A 20550-nucleotide genomic window follows, 5' to 3' on the forward strand; every position below is an offset into this window, starting at 1 on the left:
CCCCCAGGCGGCGGACTTCAAATAAGTAACAACACAAATGCCTACTCATCCGTGGTGCTGCCAGCTGTCTGTGTCCATGTCTGCAAAAGAGTATAATCAAGGCACGAGACCTCAGAGCGTTAACAGTGTGATGAAGCCGGAAAAAAAATCCAGATAAACTAAAAGAATCAACTATCGCCCGACAAGTTGGTCACAACTCTGTACTTCCTGGTTTCAAAGTGTTCTAATTAAATGACAGCATCAAACAACAGAATAAGGAGAGTTCAGTAGTTTATTTAAAAGGTGTGTTTCCCTTAATCACAAAAATATGTGAACACTGAACAACCTGCCGTGGTGTCCAGGTGTATTTAAAACTTTAAGGAAGCAACGTTTGTGCTGGTGAAGAAAAAATGCTCTCCAACAAAAACTCCTCACAGTGAAGTCTGTGGATTCATGAAGTTTGTGACTCTTGATGTGGAGTTGCTGTTGAATTTTAATACTATTTTAGACACATATGGCATCCCATTCATCCTCACTGGCAGAAGAAATCCCAGATGCAGATAACAGCTGGATATCGCACTACTGAAGCTATGCAAGACACTCTCATTTGGCAAACCTTCATCTCTCCTTAAATAACCAGTACAGACTACAGCCCAGAGGCAGAAGAAATAAGAACACTCGGTAACAGCCACATTTATGGGAAATAACACAAAATCTCAGGTTTCAGATACATTTCTTTAAATATTTCTACGTGGTTAACTCTGCATGAAGATTGTTCACTTTTCTGCTTATAAAAAAGAGGGCAGCTTGTTTCTGAGGAGGGCTAAAAACAAAGCTTGTGCTTTCTTTTTTTCCATAAGCACATTTTGAACATTTTGTTCTCACAGGCTTCCAGGATTTTACTGAAAACAACAAAGTGTTTCAGCTGCTAAATTCAGCCACGTTTACACAATATCAAACACTGCTGTACGTACCGGATGATTGTCCCCTTGAAGAAAAGAGAAAAAATTCAGCTCTGGAAATAAAGTAGAGGAAGAGTCAGTGATGAATATCACAAATGCAAATAAATATTGTATGTTTTTTTTTTTTAAGTTAAGAGAAGTCAGAAGCACAGAGGGGCACAAATCTGTGAAATAGGCAAGGTCGATTCATTAAAAGTTAAAGAGTAAAGTTCAGTTGCAATTTTAAGCTTTTTGCCTTTTCCATTGTGTTTTCTTTCAGAATTTAGTGTGCAAAAGTCTTGAGCCACCTCCTTGTCAGAAAAATGGGAAATAGGCACAACAATATATTGAAACACCTGCAATCATACATGGAAATACAGTGCTGTTATTGTTAGAGGTTACGACCATAGCACCCTGAGCATGCCCAGTCTCGGCTGAAGTCAGAAGCTAAGCAGGGTAGGGAACAGTGAGCACTTGGATGGAAGACCGTCTGGGAAAACCAGCTGCTGTAAGCTTTGGGGTGGCTGTAGCTCAGGAAGTAGAGCAGGTTATCTACTATTCTGTTGGTGGTTTGATCCCTGGCTGCTCCAGTCTGCATGCCAAATATCACTGGGCAAGACAGGTTGACCCAAGTTGCTCTCCGAACATTCATTGCAGTATGAAAGTGTCTCCTTTTAATGCATTTGTAGTGTTTGGGATCATTTTCAGCATGAAGTTGTTGTAAATGAGACGCTTTCCACATGTTATTATATGATGATATGATGAATGATGTTATAATGAATCAATGTCTGACTGAGCTTTTCTGCATTAATCAAAGTGAGGCTTCAGTTTATTTGCTTTTTTAAGCCTGCCATTTTTTTTTGTCTTATCACTTCTTCTTTTGTCCTCCACTTATCCAGTTTCTTCAGTGTTTTTAAGGACACACTGCACACTACACTGAGATCAGTTAACTAATGCAAAAATACTATTTTATATCTGTCAAACTGTGTCAAACTGTGTTAGCTCTTGCATTTTTTCAGCTGATTCAACTAAAGAAAGTATGAAAATGGCAAACTTTTGTGTCAGGCTACTACTAACAAAGTGCTAAAGATAGAATTTAAAATGCGTTACTAAATTGTCTGTTATGTGTAAACACAACACTGCTTCTTCTCTTGAGTTAGGAGCATTTATTATTAATTATTACTTCTACTGAATGAGCCACGATGAGCCAAAGACCTTCAGAAAGCCTGGAGAACTGTTGCTCAAGAGCACTTTGAAAAATGACAACAAAGTATGGCTCACTGGAAGATAAACAGGAAGAAATGAGAGGTGACTCAAGACTTTTGCACAATACTTTTGTTATGTTAGAACAGTGTGGCTCTTTGGCAGAATTTTAAATAAAGTTAGGACAATTTGAACAAAATTTGGCTACACACTGTGAATGATATAGGATATAGTTAGGTTTACATAAATGCACTGTACACAACAGTATCTTTACTAATGCACATGTATTCATGAATACTTGCAAAGCATCCTGTATGTGTGTCATTACCTGAAAGGTCATTGGGGGTGTGGTAGTAGGGCCTGTAGTCCTGGATGAGAGGGGGGACAGGAGGGATGTAGCTGGTGTCTATCCCGGGCATGCTAGGGGTACGGCTCACAGGAGAGGCCTGATGGTGCAGGTTCAACACGCTAAAGGCAAACACAGAGGAAGAAGACGAAGAGATGAAGAACTAAAGAAGCCACATAACTTCTAATAAGGCTTTTATGATGTGTCACGTGTACTGGGATAAACCACAGGGCCGTCCTGTCTCCTTCAATTAGAAAAGTAACACTCACAGGATTCATTAAAGAGAAATGGGAGCAGCAGATGCACCTAATGAATTTTGGATTGGTAGAAAAGGCAGCTGTTTAAATTTCATAGCCATACTAAAGCTGGATTCGAGACTTCCGTCGGGTCTGTTTGTCGGCTGTTTTGAAATTTTACGACAAACTGTGATTGGCTGAACTTTGATTCCTGTTTGCAAAAAAGGCGAGCGAGGCGAGTTATGGAAAGTCACTCGGGTCATCAGACGCAAATGTTTCGTCGACACGCTCGGGCACCGACTGCGAGCGCCGACGTGAAATGTCAAGAAGATGCTGTGCTCATGAATCATTTAAGCAGAGAGACAAAACTGCCCACGCGAGCGGCTAAAACGAGCATCAATTTCACATTTAATCAAATTCAACCTGCCTGCGGAGATTAAATCAGCATCTAGGGTGTGTGCTCGACTCACCCTTTGTTGATGACAGGTGGCGAGGTCGGGGACATCGAAGGGCACGCTCTTTTGATAGGAGGAGGCAGCGTTGGGGGCGGCGGCGGAGGCGAATCCGGTCCTTCGTCGTCTGAGGAGCTGTCCAGTGTCAAGTCGATCACTTCCACTTTCTTGCCGTTGCTGCTGTCGCTGCCTCCGTGGCTGGACGCCGAGGAGCTCCGCTGATCTGAGCCTGCGGCGGTCCGGCATGAGCCTGTAGAGTGGAGGTGATGTATCAGTTTGTGTTTGTGCAAATGTTTTTGATTTTCAGAGACTGAACAGTTAAAAAAAACACAACTTCTCCCAACAGATGCCTCGCCTAATTAAAGCTGGGATCACTAAAGGCAGGCTTTCAGGCTAGCATTCCCCTTCCCTCCCTCCTTGTTTATGCCTCATCTTACCATCCAGCCCATTGTTATAGGAAGCAGAGGACACCTCCTGCACTTCCTTCTTAGACCTCATGGGGGCCCAGCTGCCATCCTCCTTGAACTGGATCTCATCACAGTCCGTGCAGCTATTGAGGATCTCCACAAAAAGCCTGAGAACAAACATACATGTCATACAGCAACCAAGAGAAAAAGACTTCACATCCACTTTACATTACACAAAAAAGCAAAGACGACAACAAAACAGTTTCTCTCTAAAAATCATTCCACAAAAGGCTCTTTTATATTGAGCAAGTGTTTGGAAGATAAACCCCCCCACTACATTTATTAGAGTAAATCCCTTATGCTGTATCATTTTATTTGTATCCCATCATATATATATATGAAGAACAACCACGTAGCAAGCGTTGAGTAACAGAGTAAATAAAGAAAACAATACAACGCTCCACAGAGCAACAACAAACAAACAATAACAAGAAAAGGAGAGAGGAGGTAAATTGTTACAGTGTTCTGGGACTTTAAACATAAAGGCTGTTTTTTGCTGCAAAAAATGTAGTATGGCACGTACACTAACCAGCCACTTTGTTAGGGACACCTGTTCAACTGATTGTTAATACACATATCTAATCGGCCAATCACATGGGACCAACTCAGTGGATTTTAGGAATGTAGACAGGGACAAGACGACCTGCTGAATTTCAAAGTGACGCATCAGAATGAGGAAGAAAAGTGATTTAAGTGATTTTGAACGTGGCATTGCTGTTAGTGTCAGACAGGCTGGTCTGAGCGTTTCACAAACTGCTGGTCTGCTGGGATTTTCCTCTATAATCATCTCTAAAGTTTACAGAAAATTGCCTGAAAAAAACAAAGAGAGAAAAAATCCAATATCCAGTTCTCTCTGCAAAAACAACCCATTGATGTCAGCGGTCAGAGGAGAACGGCCGGGCTGCTTTGAGCTGATAGAAAGGCAACAATAACTGAAATAAGCACTTGTTACAACCGAGGTATTTAGAAGAGGACCACTCTTGGCACTATTTGATCAAAGGTCACAGGCAGGCCACAGCGACCTACCCGTCAATGATGAGATGCTCGTACGGCGCCTTCTTGTCGCAGACGGGACACACCCAGGTGGGCTTCTTCTCATTCATCTGGATGTAAAGTGTGGCGTCGAAGCACTGCAGGTGGGAACATGTCAGCGCCCGGCACGGGATCATCAGCCGCATCTTCCCCAGCTGCGCAGTGAGCACATACGTAGTCAGGCCACGAAGGAAGTATAAGTGACACACAAATGTCACAAACACAACAAACCCATATAGCAAAACAGGATAGGGGCCGAGAAGACAATAAGACAGGTGGTTCATGTTCACATACATAAGTTATGTACAAGGGCATGTTGAGTCACATACAAAGTAAAATGAGAGGAAAAAGAAAAGTAAAGAATGGAGCAACGTGTTTGGGCATGACTGAACCTCGAAAAAAGGCCTTAAATTCATGAGGAGCAGGGAGCATGTTTACCGGGCAGAGGAGCGACACTCGAAGGCTGGTTGTGGCTATTTCGCTGTCTGGGTCGGCTGTTAGCTTCTCTTTTACTGCAGGGTAGAGGAGAAGGACAAACACGTGTGAGTGTCAGAACCAAAGTCCTGACTTCTCCTAAGAGATGAGCCTCCTAAATCACTGCCTGACTGCACCTAAATCTTTTTATGCAACTTGCAAAACGGCATGCAAGAAATATATAGACAGCTCCCATCTGACTGGATGAAAACATTTCAAAATAAGAGTTCAGTCTTAAAGCTTTTTGCCCTGTCCCACACCATAAATTCAGCCTTTGATACATTAAATTACAGTGGAAACAGAAGAACAGCATTAGCTAATACACTGGATGGGTGCTTCTCTTAAAAAGGGGTCCTTACTGAGTGCTCTGGAGTGGTCTGGGTTTCTGATGCCTTTAGCTCGCAGTCTCTGTAACAACACTGTGGACGACTGCTGCTTCACCAAGTACACCGCCATCGAGTAACTCTGTGGACACACGGGAAGACACGACAGAGAGTGACAGCACGTCCTTGAACATGTTACTCAGTATAACTTTCAATGTTTGCCTCCACAGTCTCAGTGAAATCGATCCATCTGCTGTGACACTAATGTAAGTTGTGCAACAGTCAGCAAGCTCTTCTGTTCTCAGTCCTTTCCTTTACCGCCCTCTACTGTTCGTCTGCGGAACGTCGAGCTCCACCCACCTCGATAAAAGCCATCAAATATAAAGACAGAATTTTCTTAATCACATTTATGACGCGTTTATCCTGAAATCCTTCATCAAACGCCTCTGAATCCAATCAATAATAATAAGATACCTTTATTAGTCCCACAAGGGGAAATTTCCATGTATTTTAAACATGTATTTTAAACTTCCCCTGAAGTTGTAGTTTTTATCCAATTTTGGTTTTCTTTTACAACGTTTGGCTGTAAAAAGGGAACACTGTGCCCCTTCCTGGGCTTCGCACCAATTTGAAAGCCTCTTTATATAATCAAAGTATTCTTTAAGTCTTTTTTTAAATAGGCTGTTCTCTGCTTCTTTTTTTTTGGTCTGTCATCTATGTGAACACAGTAAGTTAAGAACACCGTGTGATGTGATCATACACTGAGGCATGCGGCAGCACCTCGTTGCATAAATGGGGACATACATTAATCAAGATTAATGCAGATTTTCAGGACCTCTATTTAAGACAGACAATTCACATTAATAACACCCGCAGATCAGCTCAAACACCAGATTAATTAACCGTGTTGTATCTGGATAGAGAACACAATAGAATTTCATTTTTTTAATGATCATGATGCCATTAAAAAAAAAGTCAAACCTTAACTTGTCTCTAGTCCCTTATGTTGTGTTACTAAGAATAAAAAAAAAGTCTATATTGTGATTCAAGTGCTTGGAAGTATAAGGAGTGAAAAGGTCTGCAGAGGAAGTAAAGGAGCAAGAGTGCAATGAGTTGAACACAAGACATTCACACAAAATATTTCTATGTCATTTCTTTGTAAAGCCAGAATTAGCTTCGTCTTATTTGTATTAAGCTTGTTTACGTGTTTGTCTGATGGAAGAGGCTTAGACGAGGGTGGGGGAGCTGCAGGAAGTCAGATATCTGCTTTCAACTTCAGAACGACACCAAAGCTGAGAAAAGCAAAAAGTAAGCCTTCGTATTCGAGCAGCTGTAACCAGCAAATGTTTAAATTCATTCATTAAGCATCTAAAGTGTCAGTTATTCACACACACTGCAGAAGGCTTTGGCTCCTACCCTTCCGATCTCAGCGGTCCACGACACCACGATGGTATTGGGGACTGTGGTGGACAATCTGACCAGTGAGGTAATGTTGATTGGGCGGCTGGGCCGCTTGGGCTCGACACCGTTTTTGGTTGGAGGAAGATAACCCTAGAAATGAGAAGCGAATATCATTAATGTCGTTTTCCAGGTGGCATTATAACATTCTTCATTAAACGGCTGAGCGCTTCTCACCGGCAGGTTGCACGGCTTCCCGTTTACTTTCACACACAGATTGGGGGGGAAATGGTCTTCCTGAGGACAGCTGGTCTCCGACAGGCAAAACCGCAACTGAACCTGAACTGAGAAGTCACATTTGGTCCCCGAGATGTCCCTTTGAGAGCAGAAACACATTTATCAATGCGCAGCCGCGCAAACCCTGTACATTTCTGAATTATTCATGAACAATTCAGCATCCTGCGTTGACGGAGCGGCGTTAAATTTTACATTGAGCTGCTGATCTGCTGAACTTGCTGCGGCGTTAAAGCGAAGGCGAAACATGTCTCCTGAAACCGCTGGCTGTTGTCTGACGCTGCAGAGAGAGAGAGAAAGCGGGAGAGGACACGTTTAATAGTTGAGGACATTACATATAAACCTGAATTAATCGTGCCTGCTTTCTCACATTACATGCATCTACTTTTTAACCCTCAGACATTATTATAATAAAAAACAATGTGTGCACAAATAACACGCCCCATACATGAAGCAGGTGAGGAAATATGTGCACAGCTGTGTAGCAGAGGGGCTCTCCTTCGTAAACATCTGCATTATCAGGCAGGGCTCGCACGCATGAAATGACTAACTGAGAAACACCTGGACGCCAAAACCAGACCTCACACTAAGGTGAAAACGAAGGAGAAAATGTGTGCATGCTATTTATAGGCCCACCCACAGGTGCTGGAAATAACTGGTGCTACTAACCCAGCCTCCACCAAGGAGGCAGCGAGCTCGAGAAAAGTTTGAGTTGGATTTGTGTAGGAGGTCAACATGAAACTACGAGTCACGAGGGTTCAAACCGAGCCCTGTTTTGCATTTGGACTTTAAGGATGTTTCAGCTTCTCAGGAAACTTGCTTAAATATCTTCTGTCATAAAGTGAAAGACAGACACCGTCACAGTTAGTTTCTCTTGGCACGGATCGGTGTCCCATCGAACCAGAGGCAGTTCAGGGGTTTAAAAAAAAGTTTATATATTCTATCATCCCTGTGAAAAATTCATTAATATGTTTGAACATGTTCGTTTGATGATTTCAGATGGAAATGTAAAAATAGCAAATTATCATTTTAGGGTTATTACGTTTTAAACTGCAACTATACAAAAAATAGCAGCCACGGAGGTCGTAGTGAAACTCCAAACATGACAGTTTCTCAGGTCTTTCTGTTTGTACTAATATTTATACTCTCACATCTTTGTGAGCTCACCTTTGACACTACTTTCAAGTCTTTCGTTTGGCAAGATAAAAGCCCCATGGGTCATGCAAAATGTGGTATGGGAGTTACAGACATGTAAGTATTATATTCAGTACTGTGCAAAAGTCTTGTTTCTTTATGTTGTGCTTCTGAGGATGGCATTTCTCAGTATGGTGTGCAGTGCGTTCTATATATTTGAGAAAACTGATCTGAAAGTCATGTTGTTGTTAAGAAATACAAACATTCAGCAAAGACCTGACACAGGACCTGTGGGATACACACACTTGGTTTAAAGAATGATCATGGATTGGCCTCCCCAGAGTCCGGACCTCGACTTTATTGAAGATCATCTTAACAGAGAACAGGAAAAAAAGGCAGCCAACATCCAAAGAAGAGCTTTGAATGTCCTTCAAGAAGCCTGGAGAACTATTCCTGAAGACTACAAGACAGCTTCCTAAGGCTGTGTTGAACAATAAAGTTAGAATAATAATGGACTGCATTTTATATAGCACTTTTTGAGACCCTCAAAGCGCTTTACAATTCCACTATTCATTCACTCTCACATTCACACACTGGTGGAGGCAAGCTACAGTTGTAGCCACAGCTGCCCTGGGGTAGACTGACAGAAGCCCCTCTGGCCATCACCAGTAGGCGGTAGGTGAAGTGTCTTGTCCAAGGACACAACGACCAAGACAGAGGATCGAACCGGCAACCTTCCGGTTACAAGATGAGCTTCCTAACCCCCTGAACCATGGTCGCCCCCTGACTCACTGTGCAAAGTCAGTTTTTATCTATATGTTGCATTCCCGTGTCACGCCTGCATGTTTCAATAAATCACTGAACCTACTACACCTGTATTCATGTGTTCTGTACACACATGAAATCAAACTACACTTTAAATTGGGTTGAGTTGAACAAAAAGGTAAAAAAAAAAAAAAAAACATATTAAAAAAAAAAATTCCAGCTGAGATGTAGAACAGGTGATGAACTTCTTAGTTCGAATGAAACTGAAAAATGAAAGCAACTAAAATCTCCACTGAAAAAGATTTTCTTAAAAAAAAATCTTCATTACAAGTTTTCCTTACGCAGACCACTATAATCAGTGTTAAAACACTGTGATGTTTTACTCCCTTTACGTGAATGTTGTGAAACAGATAAATCTCAGTGGGAATGTTTTGGTCTGCAGGTTGTGTAAGTGAGGAGCGAGGAGGAGTTGTTGCTTTAGCTACATAAAATAATGCTGAACTGTGAGTGTGTGAGTTAAAATGAGTCTCTGTACACACACCAGCTTTAAGAACACAAAAATGCTTTCCATATACGGCGTGTGTGTGTGTGTGTGTGACGGGGGGGGGGCAGTACAGTTCCTATGGATGATTACTGGACCAATCATGTACCTCCTCTCGGCATACCAAACAGCCATTAAATTTCCCAGTAATGACCCGTCTCATCACCAGCGTGGTATATAATTTGTTTGACATGTGCAGTGTTTGCTGTATGTTCCTGTGTGTTTTAAGCAGCAGCCTGTGCACTGCGGAACAAAATCATGCGCGAGTGTGCTTTCGAACAACCATCTCCCTCCTCTCCGGGCACACAGGTTATAAATAGAAAAAGCTCTCTCACTCCCTCACTCTTGCTCTGCCTATCTCCTATCACTCTATAACTCCCTCTCTCTCTCTCCCTGGTGCTGGATTTGTTTCTGGTGTTTCAAAGTGAGTGGTTGGGAGAGATATGAAAGAGGTTGAAATGGCCTTTGATTGATGTCTTCCTCACTCTCACTAACACAAGGCTGTATTTTTACCCAAGCACAGTGTTTGACATCAACTTTAACATATTTTTCTTTGTCTTTCTCACAAACTGGTCTAAATTAGCAAAAATATATATATATGTGTATACCTGAAACCAGATACAAGCTCCTCATTAGCCCTTTACCATTAGTCTTCCTTGGGATTTCTGCCCTGCTTATACACAAAATTAAAAGTAGCAGTTTGAAACTAAACTTAGTCTTCTTGCCACAGATCATATTTCTCATTTAAATCTACAACGGTCAACTTTTGGTATTATAGCGGGCACTGCTGCCAAGACACGTGTTGTGCCATATCTCATCACTCTCCTGTTTCCTTGGTAACCTAGCAACTACCATTAACACAGCACATGGAGCCCAGAGCCGATGAATGGAGGAGTCGCGTCATCTCCGTTCACTCCAATGATCCTGATAATGCAGATCTTTAGCAACATATGCTAGCTGCGCCATAGAGATATAGCACAGCGCGGAATTTTTACAAGGTAATAAGTTTAAAAAAAAAAAAACAAGTCTGTAATGTTATCAGCACACAATCCAACTGCCCACTAAGCACTTGTCAGAACTATTCCAAACTCCCGCTGATAGGACTCTGATTTACTCAAGGGCTCTGATAAGCCTAGCCTAGCGCTAGCCACAACCGGGTTTCTTTACTTTGTTTTTACTGAAAATCAAAAGCAACACATCTATGGATGTTACACAGAACAAATACAATTGATTTATTAACAAAAAATAAAGGAAAATCTAATATCTCACTGGAAACACTGGAAACGGGGGAAACAGTTAGCCTGAGTTTCACCAAAAGTACAAAACGCTACCTCCAGGAGGTGCTAAATCCCACTAAACTATGCAGACTTTGCTTCATTGTTTACAGAAGAACAAGAATAAGAAGCGAAACAGCAGCTTAAAACAAACTCAGAGATGCAGCAGTTTGGTCCACTGGTATCTGCTGTTGCGATCACTCATGTAAGGAAGGCAAAAGATATAAATAAATCAATCTTTTTTTAAATCATATTTTTACTTCTGATTGCAGCCCAGTTATTGGCAGATATTCTAATAATATACATGTAAGTGGGAAAAATCTTTTCACAGAAGTCTGTTTAGTACTTGGGACAAACTAAATATAACCAATGATTCAATAGCTTGCAAAACCAGCTTTAGCAGCAATATTTCAAAGAAATTCTTTTCTGTGTGACTTTATCAGTCTCTAACATCACTGGGGAGGAATTTTGGCTTACTATTCAGTTCAGTGAGGTATGTAAACATTTGTTTATGCACAGCTTTCGGTGCCACCTCGACATTTCAGCACTAGGTTGGGGATCTGGACTTGGACACCTTGATTCTTTTCTTTTTCAGCCATTCTGTTCTCTGCTGTACTTGAGAACACTGGCCTGTTGCATGACCCAATTTCAGCCAAGCTTTAGCTGTCAAACAGATGGCTTCAGATTTGACTAGAATACTAGAGTGGCACAGTGTTCTGTGGTTAGCGCTTTTGCAAGCAAGGTCCTGAGTTTGCATTTTGTGCAGAGTCTGCATTTTCTGCTGTGTTTCTATGGGTTATGACTTCCTCCCACAGTCCAAAGACAAGCAATGGGCAATGTTAACTGGTGATTCTAAATGGGCCGTAGGTGTGAATGGTTGTCTTAATGTGTTAGCCATGTGACGGAGTCCCCTGTGACAGCTGGGACTGTGGACAAACAGTTTGGCATACAGAGGACTTGACTCAATGACTACAAGTTACCCAGGTGGTCCTGTAGCTTTAAAATGAACCCAAACCATCACCCCTCCACTACCATGCTTGGCAGTTGTTTCTGACGTACTGCTCAGTGCCAAACATCTCCACTCTGGTCTCGTCTGTCCAAAGGACAGTGTTCCAGAAGTCTTAAGCTGTTCCTGTTGATGTTCTTTTTAGAGAAAAAAGTCGACGCTTTTCTTTCCAAGCTCCTTAGAAAACAAGCCAGACTTTCTAATTGGGCTGTCATTAACTTTAACACTGAAAATGCTAACTGGGGCCTGTAGAGTCTGAAATTCAACTCTTGGGATTTACTGTCTGACCTTGAGATGAAATTCCTGGGATGTACACTCCTAATAAACTGTAAAATGCCAAAATATCTGCTTTCATAGAGGTGCTCACACTTGCTGATGATCAGTTACTGACCCTCTTAATTCCGATGGAGTGAGTAAGGGTGGACTTGGGTTTTCAAAGGACTGCAGTGAAAACTCTCCTTTTCACATGACTGCAAGTCGCTGGCATGGTGGGTCTGTCAATATGTAACCTGGTGGTTAATCAAAACCCTCAACCTTTATTTGTAACTCAGCAGGTCAAAGTTACATGCAATAATGCTAGACTGAGTGAGATTTTCCACTTCAGCAGAGCGAAGACTCTTACTTTATTGCCAGTCAGCCAGCTCCTGTTGGTTCAGATGCTTTTGCTTTTGATAGCAATATTAGGTGTATGCTGGCTTGACATGGGTGGACAGTACAACTGCTGGTTTATATTTAAAAGGAGATTTTATATTTGTTTGCAGAGCGGACTCAGAGCCTAACAGAATTAAATGCAACAGCATCCTCTAATTACCCCTTAAAGCGACAGAGGCTGCTGTTTAGCAAAAGTTATAAGCTCATAAAATTGACTACATCATATGCAGTAGAATTTCTATAAACTGAGCTTCACTTATTCTCACTGAAAGAAGCAACAGAGAGCAATGATCAAGAGCTGGAATTACAGTTCCCGGCATTGCATGAAATCTTATTTCTGACTAATGGTGCTTAATAAACATAAATAAATCACCGGGACATTAATTTTGAGGCGCAAGCATAATCACAATAAATAAATAAAAGCTTCTATTAATACAAATCTCCAACCATGTGTCTCAGAGTACCGGGAGATTATTCTGACTAAATGCAGAAGAAGAGAGGAGGACAGCTGAGGTGAAATTTCTAAAGGTCTAACTAGGGTATTACAGATAGCACAGGCTAAAGGATTTTTTGCAGTTTGTGATGGACTGTGTGCTTAATGTCAAGCTTTTGAAATCAAAATCAAAACTTGGTAGAAAAACCTGCAGACTCTCTGTCCTTCATGGTACGCGGTTTGAGACCCTCGCTGTACCTGGCACTGCGCTGCATTTTAAACTGTTTCTAAACTGTAAACTGTATCTAAGGCAGATGGTGGGAGGAGTGACAGATGGGAGAATGACCTCCAATAGGTTGATGTTTACAGTACAGAGGAAATAAACCGAGCGGGAACCAAAATATACAGTCAGCTGCAGTTTTTCTGAGTATATAGAATCACTCAAAGATGTATTTCTATTTTTTCCCCATGCATGCCTAATAACAGAAGAGGCTGAAATGACACTAACCTAGCTGTAGACCTAGTTTCTACTGAGCCTGAACTGCAGCGTCTATATTAAGAATTTGCTCTAATATCTTGTTGTGCACTTATTAATATAAATGTGGTGGACAAAAACAGTAAGGGTTAAAGAAGATCCAAAATAACTAACAACTACTTAGCCACTGTGGGAGTGTGCACAGTGCCCACAACAATGAATATGCACATACACACTGATCTCTAAAAATACATAGGTTATCTGATTAATGAGCTCTAAAAGGAGGTGAAAAAGGGATGTGACTGGGTTGGGATTCCCACACGCCAACGAGCCAGCCTTCCCAAAAAGGAAACGACTGTAAACCTTTCGACAAGCACACAACTGTGAAGAAAGAAAAAAAGTTTTGCGGCTGACATATTTATGTTTGAACTAAATTTATGTTCCAGTGTGACCACATCTGTTTTAAACCATGCGATTTAGCTGTTATCAGCCCATTTAATGGCTGTTATCAGTTGTTATCAGTACAACACATATTGCCAGTAGGCGCACTCCCCTCTACCTTCGAGCTGGCTCGGTAAGCCTCTACCATCCATTGTAATGAGAGATAAACAGAGAGCAACACAGGCGTCTGCTGTCCGTGTATAATCTCTGCTCGTAAGTGCTGTGCTAAGCTAGCAAATGTACACTCTTTACATGGTAAAAAGTGGGTTAAACAAAGGAAGTGCCGACGTCTAACCTTTTGTTCCAAAACAAAGCTAAAGGCTGAGTAAAAACAAGATTTTGCTCGCTTTTGGTGGCAAATTCATCTGTTGTGGTTGAGAGCTGACTCGATTATGCGTCAGCCACTTTTAATGCTGTTTTAACCTGTGAAAACACTGTCTATTACTTCCACTCAGAAGGGCAGAATGAGGTGATAACTACCCACTAGTTGAAAGCGGAGGCCACCTACTTGGGATTGATACCAAGAGATAACTGCCATTCAGCAGGCTCATAACAACTGAAATCAACGTCTAAAAAGGTGTTAAAATTGGCAGCTGATAAAATAGAGTGAATTAAAAAAAATTATATTTCACATTGAAAATAGGGGTGTAACTATTACCAGGCTCTTTACAGCAAGAAAACCTAGAAAACTTCAAATCTGGGTTCGGCTCTGCTTTGAAAAGAAGAAATGTGAGCTAAACATCAGAGAATGTGCTCGAGCTTCATAGCCGCTCTTCAGCACAACAAAGCCCAGCTGGAGTTTATTAACTTGTTAGTGGCCTTGCTACTTTTTCTCTGGTGCACCGCATGCACGCGCGCACACACAGAATCAAAGGCAGTGCCACATGTGCGCGCACAAACACAACATGCAGCAGCGTTCACAGACAGAACAAAGACAAAAATCCTTCCAGCGTCACTCAAACTACAACGCCAGAATGATCGGCGACAAAAAGGTCGGCTCTAAATGTCACACTCACATTCACGCACAATGACAACTTTCCAGAAGTGTTTCTCTCTCCCCCCCACCCGCAGTTATTACCTTTTATTATCCACATGTTGTAAAGTTACATACTGACAGGGCTCATTTAAGCATTCCAGTGTGCACACAGCACTGCTCAGGCTGGCATTAAAGTTTTTTTCTGGTCCTGCGATCCTTGTCAGCGTGCACACTGGAGCACGCGTGTTGCTGTGTTTTCAGAGCTTGGCCTCTTGCCATCACGCACCACGCCCATGTTAGTATAGAATCAAAGACACCCAATGATACGACACTGTTCCTCCTCTCTGAGACCAGCTTAAAAAAAAGAAGAAGAGGACAAGAGCAAAGCTACAGATGTTTAGGTTTCTTATGAGTTGGGTCTGTCTAATCAGGCAGTTTGTCGAGATGATGATGCACCAACTCAGACAGAAGAGGAAAATAATGCTGCTTTAATAGGCTCTGAGAGATGGAAGCCATTTTCTGCTGCGTGTTTATAGCCGAGCGCAGCCAAGGCTCCTTTTGTTGATGTTCGTTCGCTGTGAGAAGTCTGAGTTGTTTACAGAGAGATAAAGATTTCGCACGGGATCACACGGAGGTCAGAGTACGAGCTGGCAAATCTCAGGTTGTGTTTTGATGCTGGGCGACGAGGTCGGCTCCTGCTTGTTGGATGTTTTGGAACATTGCCGCCATATTCTTCCACGTATAGCTGATAGTGTGTGTGATACAGTATCTTTATTGATTCTTAGAGTTCTTGATTTGCTTAGCAGAAACAAGACGTACGGAACATTTGATTTGTGGCGATTAAATGTGCTTGCTCGAGGACACTCCAGTAGGGCGGATAACTGTGACAAGAACCTGAACGCAGGTCCATTTTTTGATGTGATGACCCGATGTGCAATTTCTGACATCCTGCTGCTGGGAGTCTTTGAAACATGACTTTTATGATTTGCAGACATCAAGTGTTTCATTCAGATTTTATTAAATTCAAGTTGTATAACTCTTTGTGCTTTCAAGCTTTCTTTCGTAGGGACTAAACTCAGCACTTTCTACAGATGTTTCAAAATTAAATCTTTTAACAGACATGAACACATCTGATTTAAAGGAAGTTTTTCACTTTAAAACAGTACCGTCAGTTAATTAAGACATTAAAAAGGAGCCAATCAAGGAACATACAAGTCCTGTGTGAAACACAATAACATGAAGCCAACAAGCTAGCAAGAGCCTTCTATTGGACAATCACTGCAGAGAATAATATGTTTGACCTGGCTACAGGTTATTTCACCAGAACTGATGCAGTGAGCAGCTTTTCATTTCTTGAACTGTGTTAGAAGAAACATCCTATGGTTTTGGAAAAGATGTCATTCCCTTCTGAAGGGACAAATTATTGACCAGCATCAAGCAAAGAAATCAACTCAGGAGACTGCTGATAGTACTAAAACTGGATTAAGGTTAACGGATTATTAAAATCCATAAGGATAGTGGTGAACCATTATCTTCAAGAAGAAATGTGTGAGAGAATGATCGTAATCAGCGATCACTTAAACATTTGGTGAAGTCACATCATATCAGAAGACCCCCTGTGAGCAAGCACTAGGCGACAGTGGGAAAAAGAAACCCTCCCTTTTAACAGGAAGCAACCTCCCCCAGAACAAGGCTCATGGAGAGGCGGTCATTTGCAACAACCGGTTGGTGTTGAGGGGAGGAAGACAGGACAAAAAAAAAAAAACACATTGTGGAAAAGATGCCCAGATTAATATTAACAATAATAAACAGTATAAGTCACAGCCGTGGTTAATATTGAAAGTAAGAGCATTTTCTCATGCACAACGCAAAGAGAACTCAAGGGACTGGGAGTAAACAGCGGTGACGTCTTAGGAAATCCACTTATCAGTGAAGCTAATCAGAAAAAAAAGATTCAGTTTGCAAGGGAGCAGAAAGCTTGGACTCTAGTGCAAGGAAAAAGGTCACGTGGTCTGACGAGCACAGACTTCCCCTGTTGCAGAGTGATGGATGCATCAGGGTAAGAAGAGACAAGCGAATGAAGTGATGCACCCATCATGCCTAGTGCCTACTATACAAGCCTGTGAGGGCAATGTTAAGGTCTGGGGTTGCTTCCAATGGTCACGTCTAGCTTCAGCAAAGTTATGTGTCCAAAAATGAGGTCAGCTGACTACCTGAATATACTGAATGACCAGGTTCTTTCCATCAGTAAATGTTAATGGCACAGACGGATTTCAAGATGACAATGCCAGGATTCATCAGGATCAAATTGCGAAAGTGTTGTTCAGGAAGCATGACATCATTTTCACACATGGATAGAGTCCAAACCTTAACATCACTCAGAACCTTTGGGACGTGCGGGAGAAGGCTTTACGCAGCACTACAACAACACAAGATCTTGGTGAAAAATTCATGCATCTGTGGATGAAAATAAATGTTGTGACATTTGAGTCTCTAATGACGTACACTACCCAGCTGTTTTCTTTTCATTTTTTGGTCAGTGACTAAATTATAAAATACCACACATCAAACAGCCGCTGTGATAGAGTACTTGTCTTCCCTTGGGGCTTCCCACCGGCTCTTATCAAAATTAAAACTGGGATTTCACAGAACTGCTTTATTCGCAAGGGGTCGCCAAAGCAGATGGATCCATATACTTGGAACACATATGGCATTGGGAAAAAAAGGAAAGGACTAAAAGGACCTTAGCACTGGAAAAATAGAAGTGGCTCAAGGCTACAGTCACAATGTAGTGCTATATACTGCTTAACAGCACACTAAACATACTTGCATTAAGAAAAACAAGGAAAAAACACTTAATGTGTCAGGTTAACACAGAAATATTTTTGGTAGAATCTTATCACAAAAAAGCAGAAATTCAACATTACAGTAGACGTTTCTAAAGAAACAAGCACTGTGTGAACAATGTGCTGTGCATTACTGGGTGATTGTTGCAGGGATTGCTCAAATATTGTTGCTACTACCTAAGGTAAAAGGTATGACTGCAGTCCCAGAGGTTTGGAGGAATGCGGCATTGCGAGTAAGTCTAGAAATACCAGCAATGCTGCTATGACATACCTATCCATATGCTTAAAAACCTCCACTATATAAAATTCCTTTCTCTTATTTTATACAAATACATTCTCATATACATCACAGTCCATTTACTGACAAACTGAGACTCAATATAAAGGGGAAAAAAGCAATAAAACAATGAGCAGCCCTTACTTGCGCACTGCAACCTGAATGCAGGAACAAATCAACTTTTCTGTGGCTGTATTTATGCCACACTACTTTGCGTTATATGTGAAGATTATGATAATCTAAATACAGAAGAAGGAACAAAATGAATGTAGGTACTGGAATGTAGGAAATGTTTAAAAACTCTGTAAACATGCGCAGTCACTTCATTCAATCATTTTGTGACTTTTAAAAAGCCTCCAAAGCTGCATAACATCAACTATCACCATAAACATGACATACTCAGCAAAGCTAGTTATCTAAATGCCATTACCATTACTAAAGAAGATACTGATAAACAACTTTAAAGCAAATAAACAGTTTTTTCCATTTCCACTATACATACTGTAGGTGATCTTTACATCTAAAAGCTCCTCTCTAACAGAAAGTTAGAGGATAAGGCATTTTACAGGATGAGTCAGATAAAACCAAGAAAACTACAGAACTGTGCAAAAGCAGTTGCCAATCTAACACTTTCCAGATGGTACTGCATGGTGGATTCAAATCTGACAGACAGCCCTAAACCAGGACAGAGCCTCCACCATGTTTTACAGATGGCTATAGACCAGGGGTGTCCAACTCCAGGCCTCGAGGGCCGGTGTCATGCAGGTTTTAGATATCACCCTGAGTCAACACACCTGAATCAAACGATTAGTTCATTACCAGGCCTCTGGAGAACTTCAAGACATGCTGAGGAGGTAATTTAGCCATTTAAATCAGCTGTGTTGGATCAACACACATCTAAAACCTGGAGGGCGCTAGCCCTTCAGGCCTGGAGTTGAACACCCCCTGCTATAGACACTCACTGTTGTACCTCTCTCCAGACCTCTTCCTTGCATAGAAGAGGTCGGGTAGGCTGATGGATTCATCACTTCATAAGACCGACTGCCACCAATTTTCAGTTCACTTCTTGTGTAATTTGACAATTTGGCATACTTACATACTGTACACCATGCTGAGATATACCAAGTAAAAATGAGTGAAGAAGCAGCCAATGTCCAAAGAAAAACCTCTAGAAAGCCTGAAGTGCTATCACTCAACAACACTTAAAAAATTACAAGAAAGTCTGGTTTGCTTAGAAGCAAAAGGGGGTGACTCAAGACTTTTGCACAGCATTGTACACGCAGATGAATAAACTGCGTAAACATGTATTAGACCCTTCCATCCTTCAAAACGTGCTGAATCGTTTTTGGTAAAGAAGTAACTGTTTAAGTATAGAGTTCATCATCCATCATTATCCACGGTTTAAATTGGTCTCATCAGTATGATGATAGGCGTGATGGGTTGAAGGAAATGTTGAATGCACAATGCAGTGGCTGTAGAATAATGATCAGTTTCACTTTACTGTGCAACCCTGACTGCCGCTGGGCACAAAAATCTTGCTGGAAAATGGGGGCTCAATTGCACAATCAAACCAGAAAGAGAACAGTGATTTTATTTTCCTTAGAATTTGTAGCTTTCTGTAGGTAGCTGAAATGGTGGATTCTGGAAACTCTATCCGGCAGTAGAGTTATAAGAAAAACGAAATTAAAAGTCCTGTTGCTGGAGGAAGCAAAGAAGGTGATGAGGAGGAGAAAAAGAGGGAATGTTGGACGGGCATTCACTCGAAGGAGAGAGCTCTGGGGAGTTGTCTATTGCCACTTTAATTGACAGGCAGATGGCACCATGCAGACGTGATTCATGTCCTGGCACCTGGAGTCCTGCTGAACTGTGTGCAATGCTGAAGGTTGACTTTTTTTCCCCCTTCCCCTCGTGACCTTAGAAAATGTACTGAAGGCAAGTATGACAGTGACCTCCTAACAGATAATAAAAAATAATCTTAACAATAAAACAAGTTTTCCAAAGGGGGTTTTAGGATTCAGCATGCAAAGATATAATCATGGGCTGACTCATTTCTAAAGGAAGCCATCCAAAAGAAAAAAAAGACCAACAAAAACCTTATTAGATATTTTTTTCCACATGCTTTTCCTCTACAGCAATCTTCTCATGTAACAAACCATTATGCACAAAGTCCTCATCAAACGCGAAATAGGCTTGCATCCCTTTTTTTTCCCGAAGATATGGTAATTAAATCATGTATAATGCATGTGCAACACTATGATATCCAAAATGAGCTGTGATGTATAGTTCTCCGCGCAGCACGGTCAATGATGGAGCACAACCAGTGGGGTAAGATGGGAGATGCTGGTGCAAGCCTCAGTGTTGACCAGGAGGCTCTCAGGCCTACACTGTGGGCCAACCAACCTTTATTCTCCACGCTGACAAGAGTCAGCGGAGAGCACAAGGCTGCACAGGAGGGAGGGTGGGGGCTCTGGGTGAAATGATAAGGAGTGAGGCCGAAGGAGGGGAGAGGATGGCGAGAGCGTGATAATAACTACATTTACATGCGCACAAGAAACCCGGTTACTGAAAGAAATCAGGTTAAGGCCG

The 20550-nt window shown here is 41.7% G+C and overlaps 1 protein-coding gene across 1 annotated transcript in view; it reads right to left on the minus strand.

The window, feature by feature from the left end:
• The window catches only part of LOC134626515 (E3 SUMO-protein ligase PIAS1-like), a 58343-nt gene that overhangs the window by 6956 nt on the left and 30837 nt on the right, over positions 1–20550 (minus strand). Inside the window, exons 3-12 of the mRNA XM_063472419.1 lie at positions 7341–7425; positions 7089–7227; positions 6870–7004; positions 5490–5595; positions 5095–5168; positions 4651–4811; positions 3595–3731; positions 3176–3407; positions 2452–2591; positions 954–994 (exon numbers count right to left, since the gene is read on the minus strand). Coding sequence (XP_063328489.1) covers positions 954–994; positions 2452–2591; positions 3176–3407; positions 3595–3731; positions 4651–4811; positions 5095–5168; positions 5490–5595; positions 6870–7004; positions 7089–7227; positions 7341–7425 — 1250 coding nt within the window. The remainder of the gene's footprint in view (positions 1–953; positions 995–2451; positions 2592–3175; positions 3408–3594; positions 3732–4650; positions 4812–5094; positions 5169–5489; positions 5596–6869; positions 7005–7088; positions 7228–7340; positions 7426–20550) is intronic.

This window comes from Pelmatolapia mariae, linkage group LG1, assembly GCF_036321145.2.
Source record: "Pelmatolapia mariae isolate MD_Pm_ZW linkage group LG1, Pm_UMD_F_2, whole genome shotgun sequence".
Classification (NCBI taxonomy): Eukaryota; Metazoa; Chordata; class Actinopteri; order Cichliformes; family Cichlidae; genus Pelmatolapia; species Pelmatolapia mariae.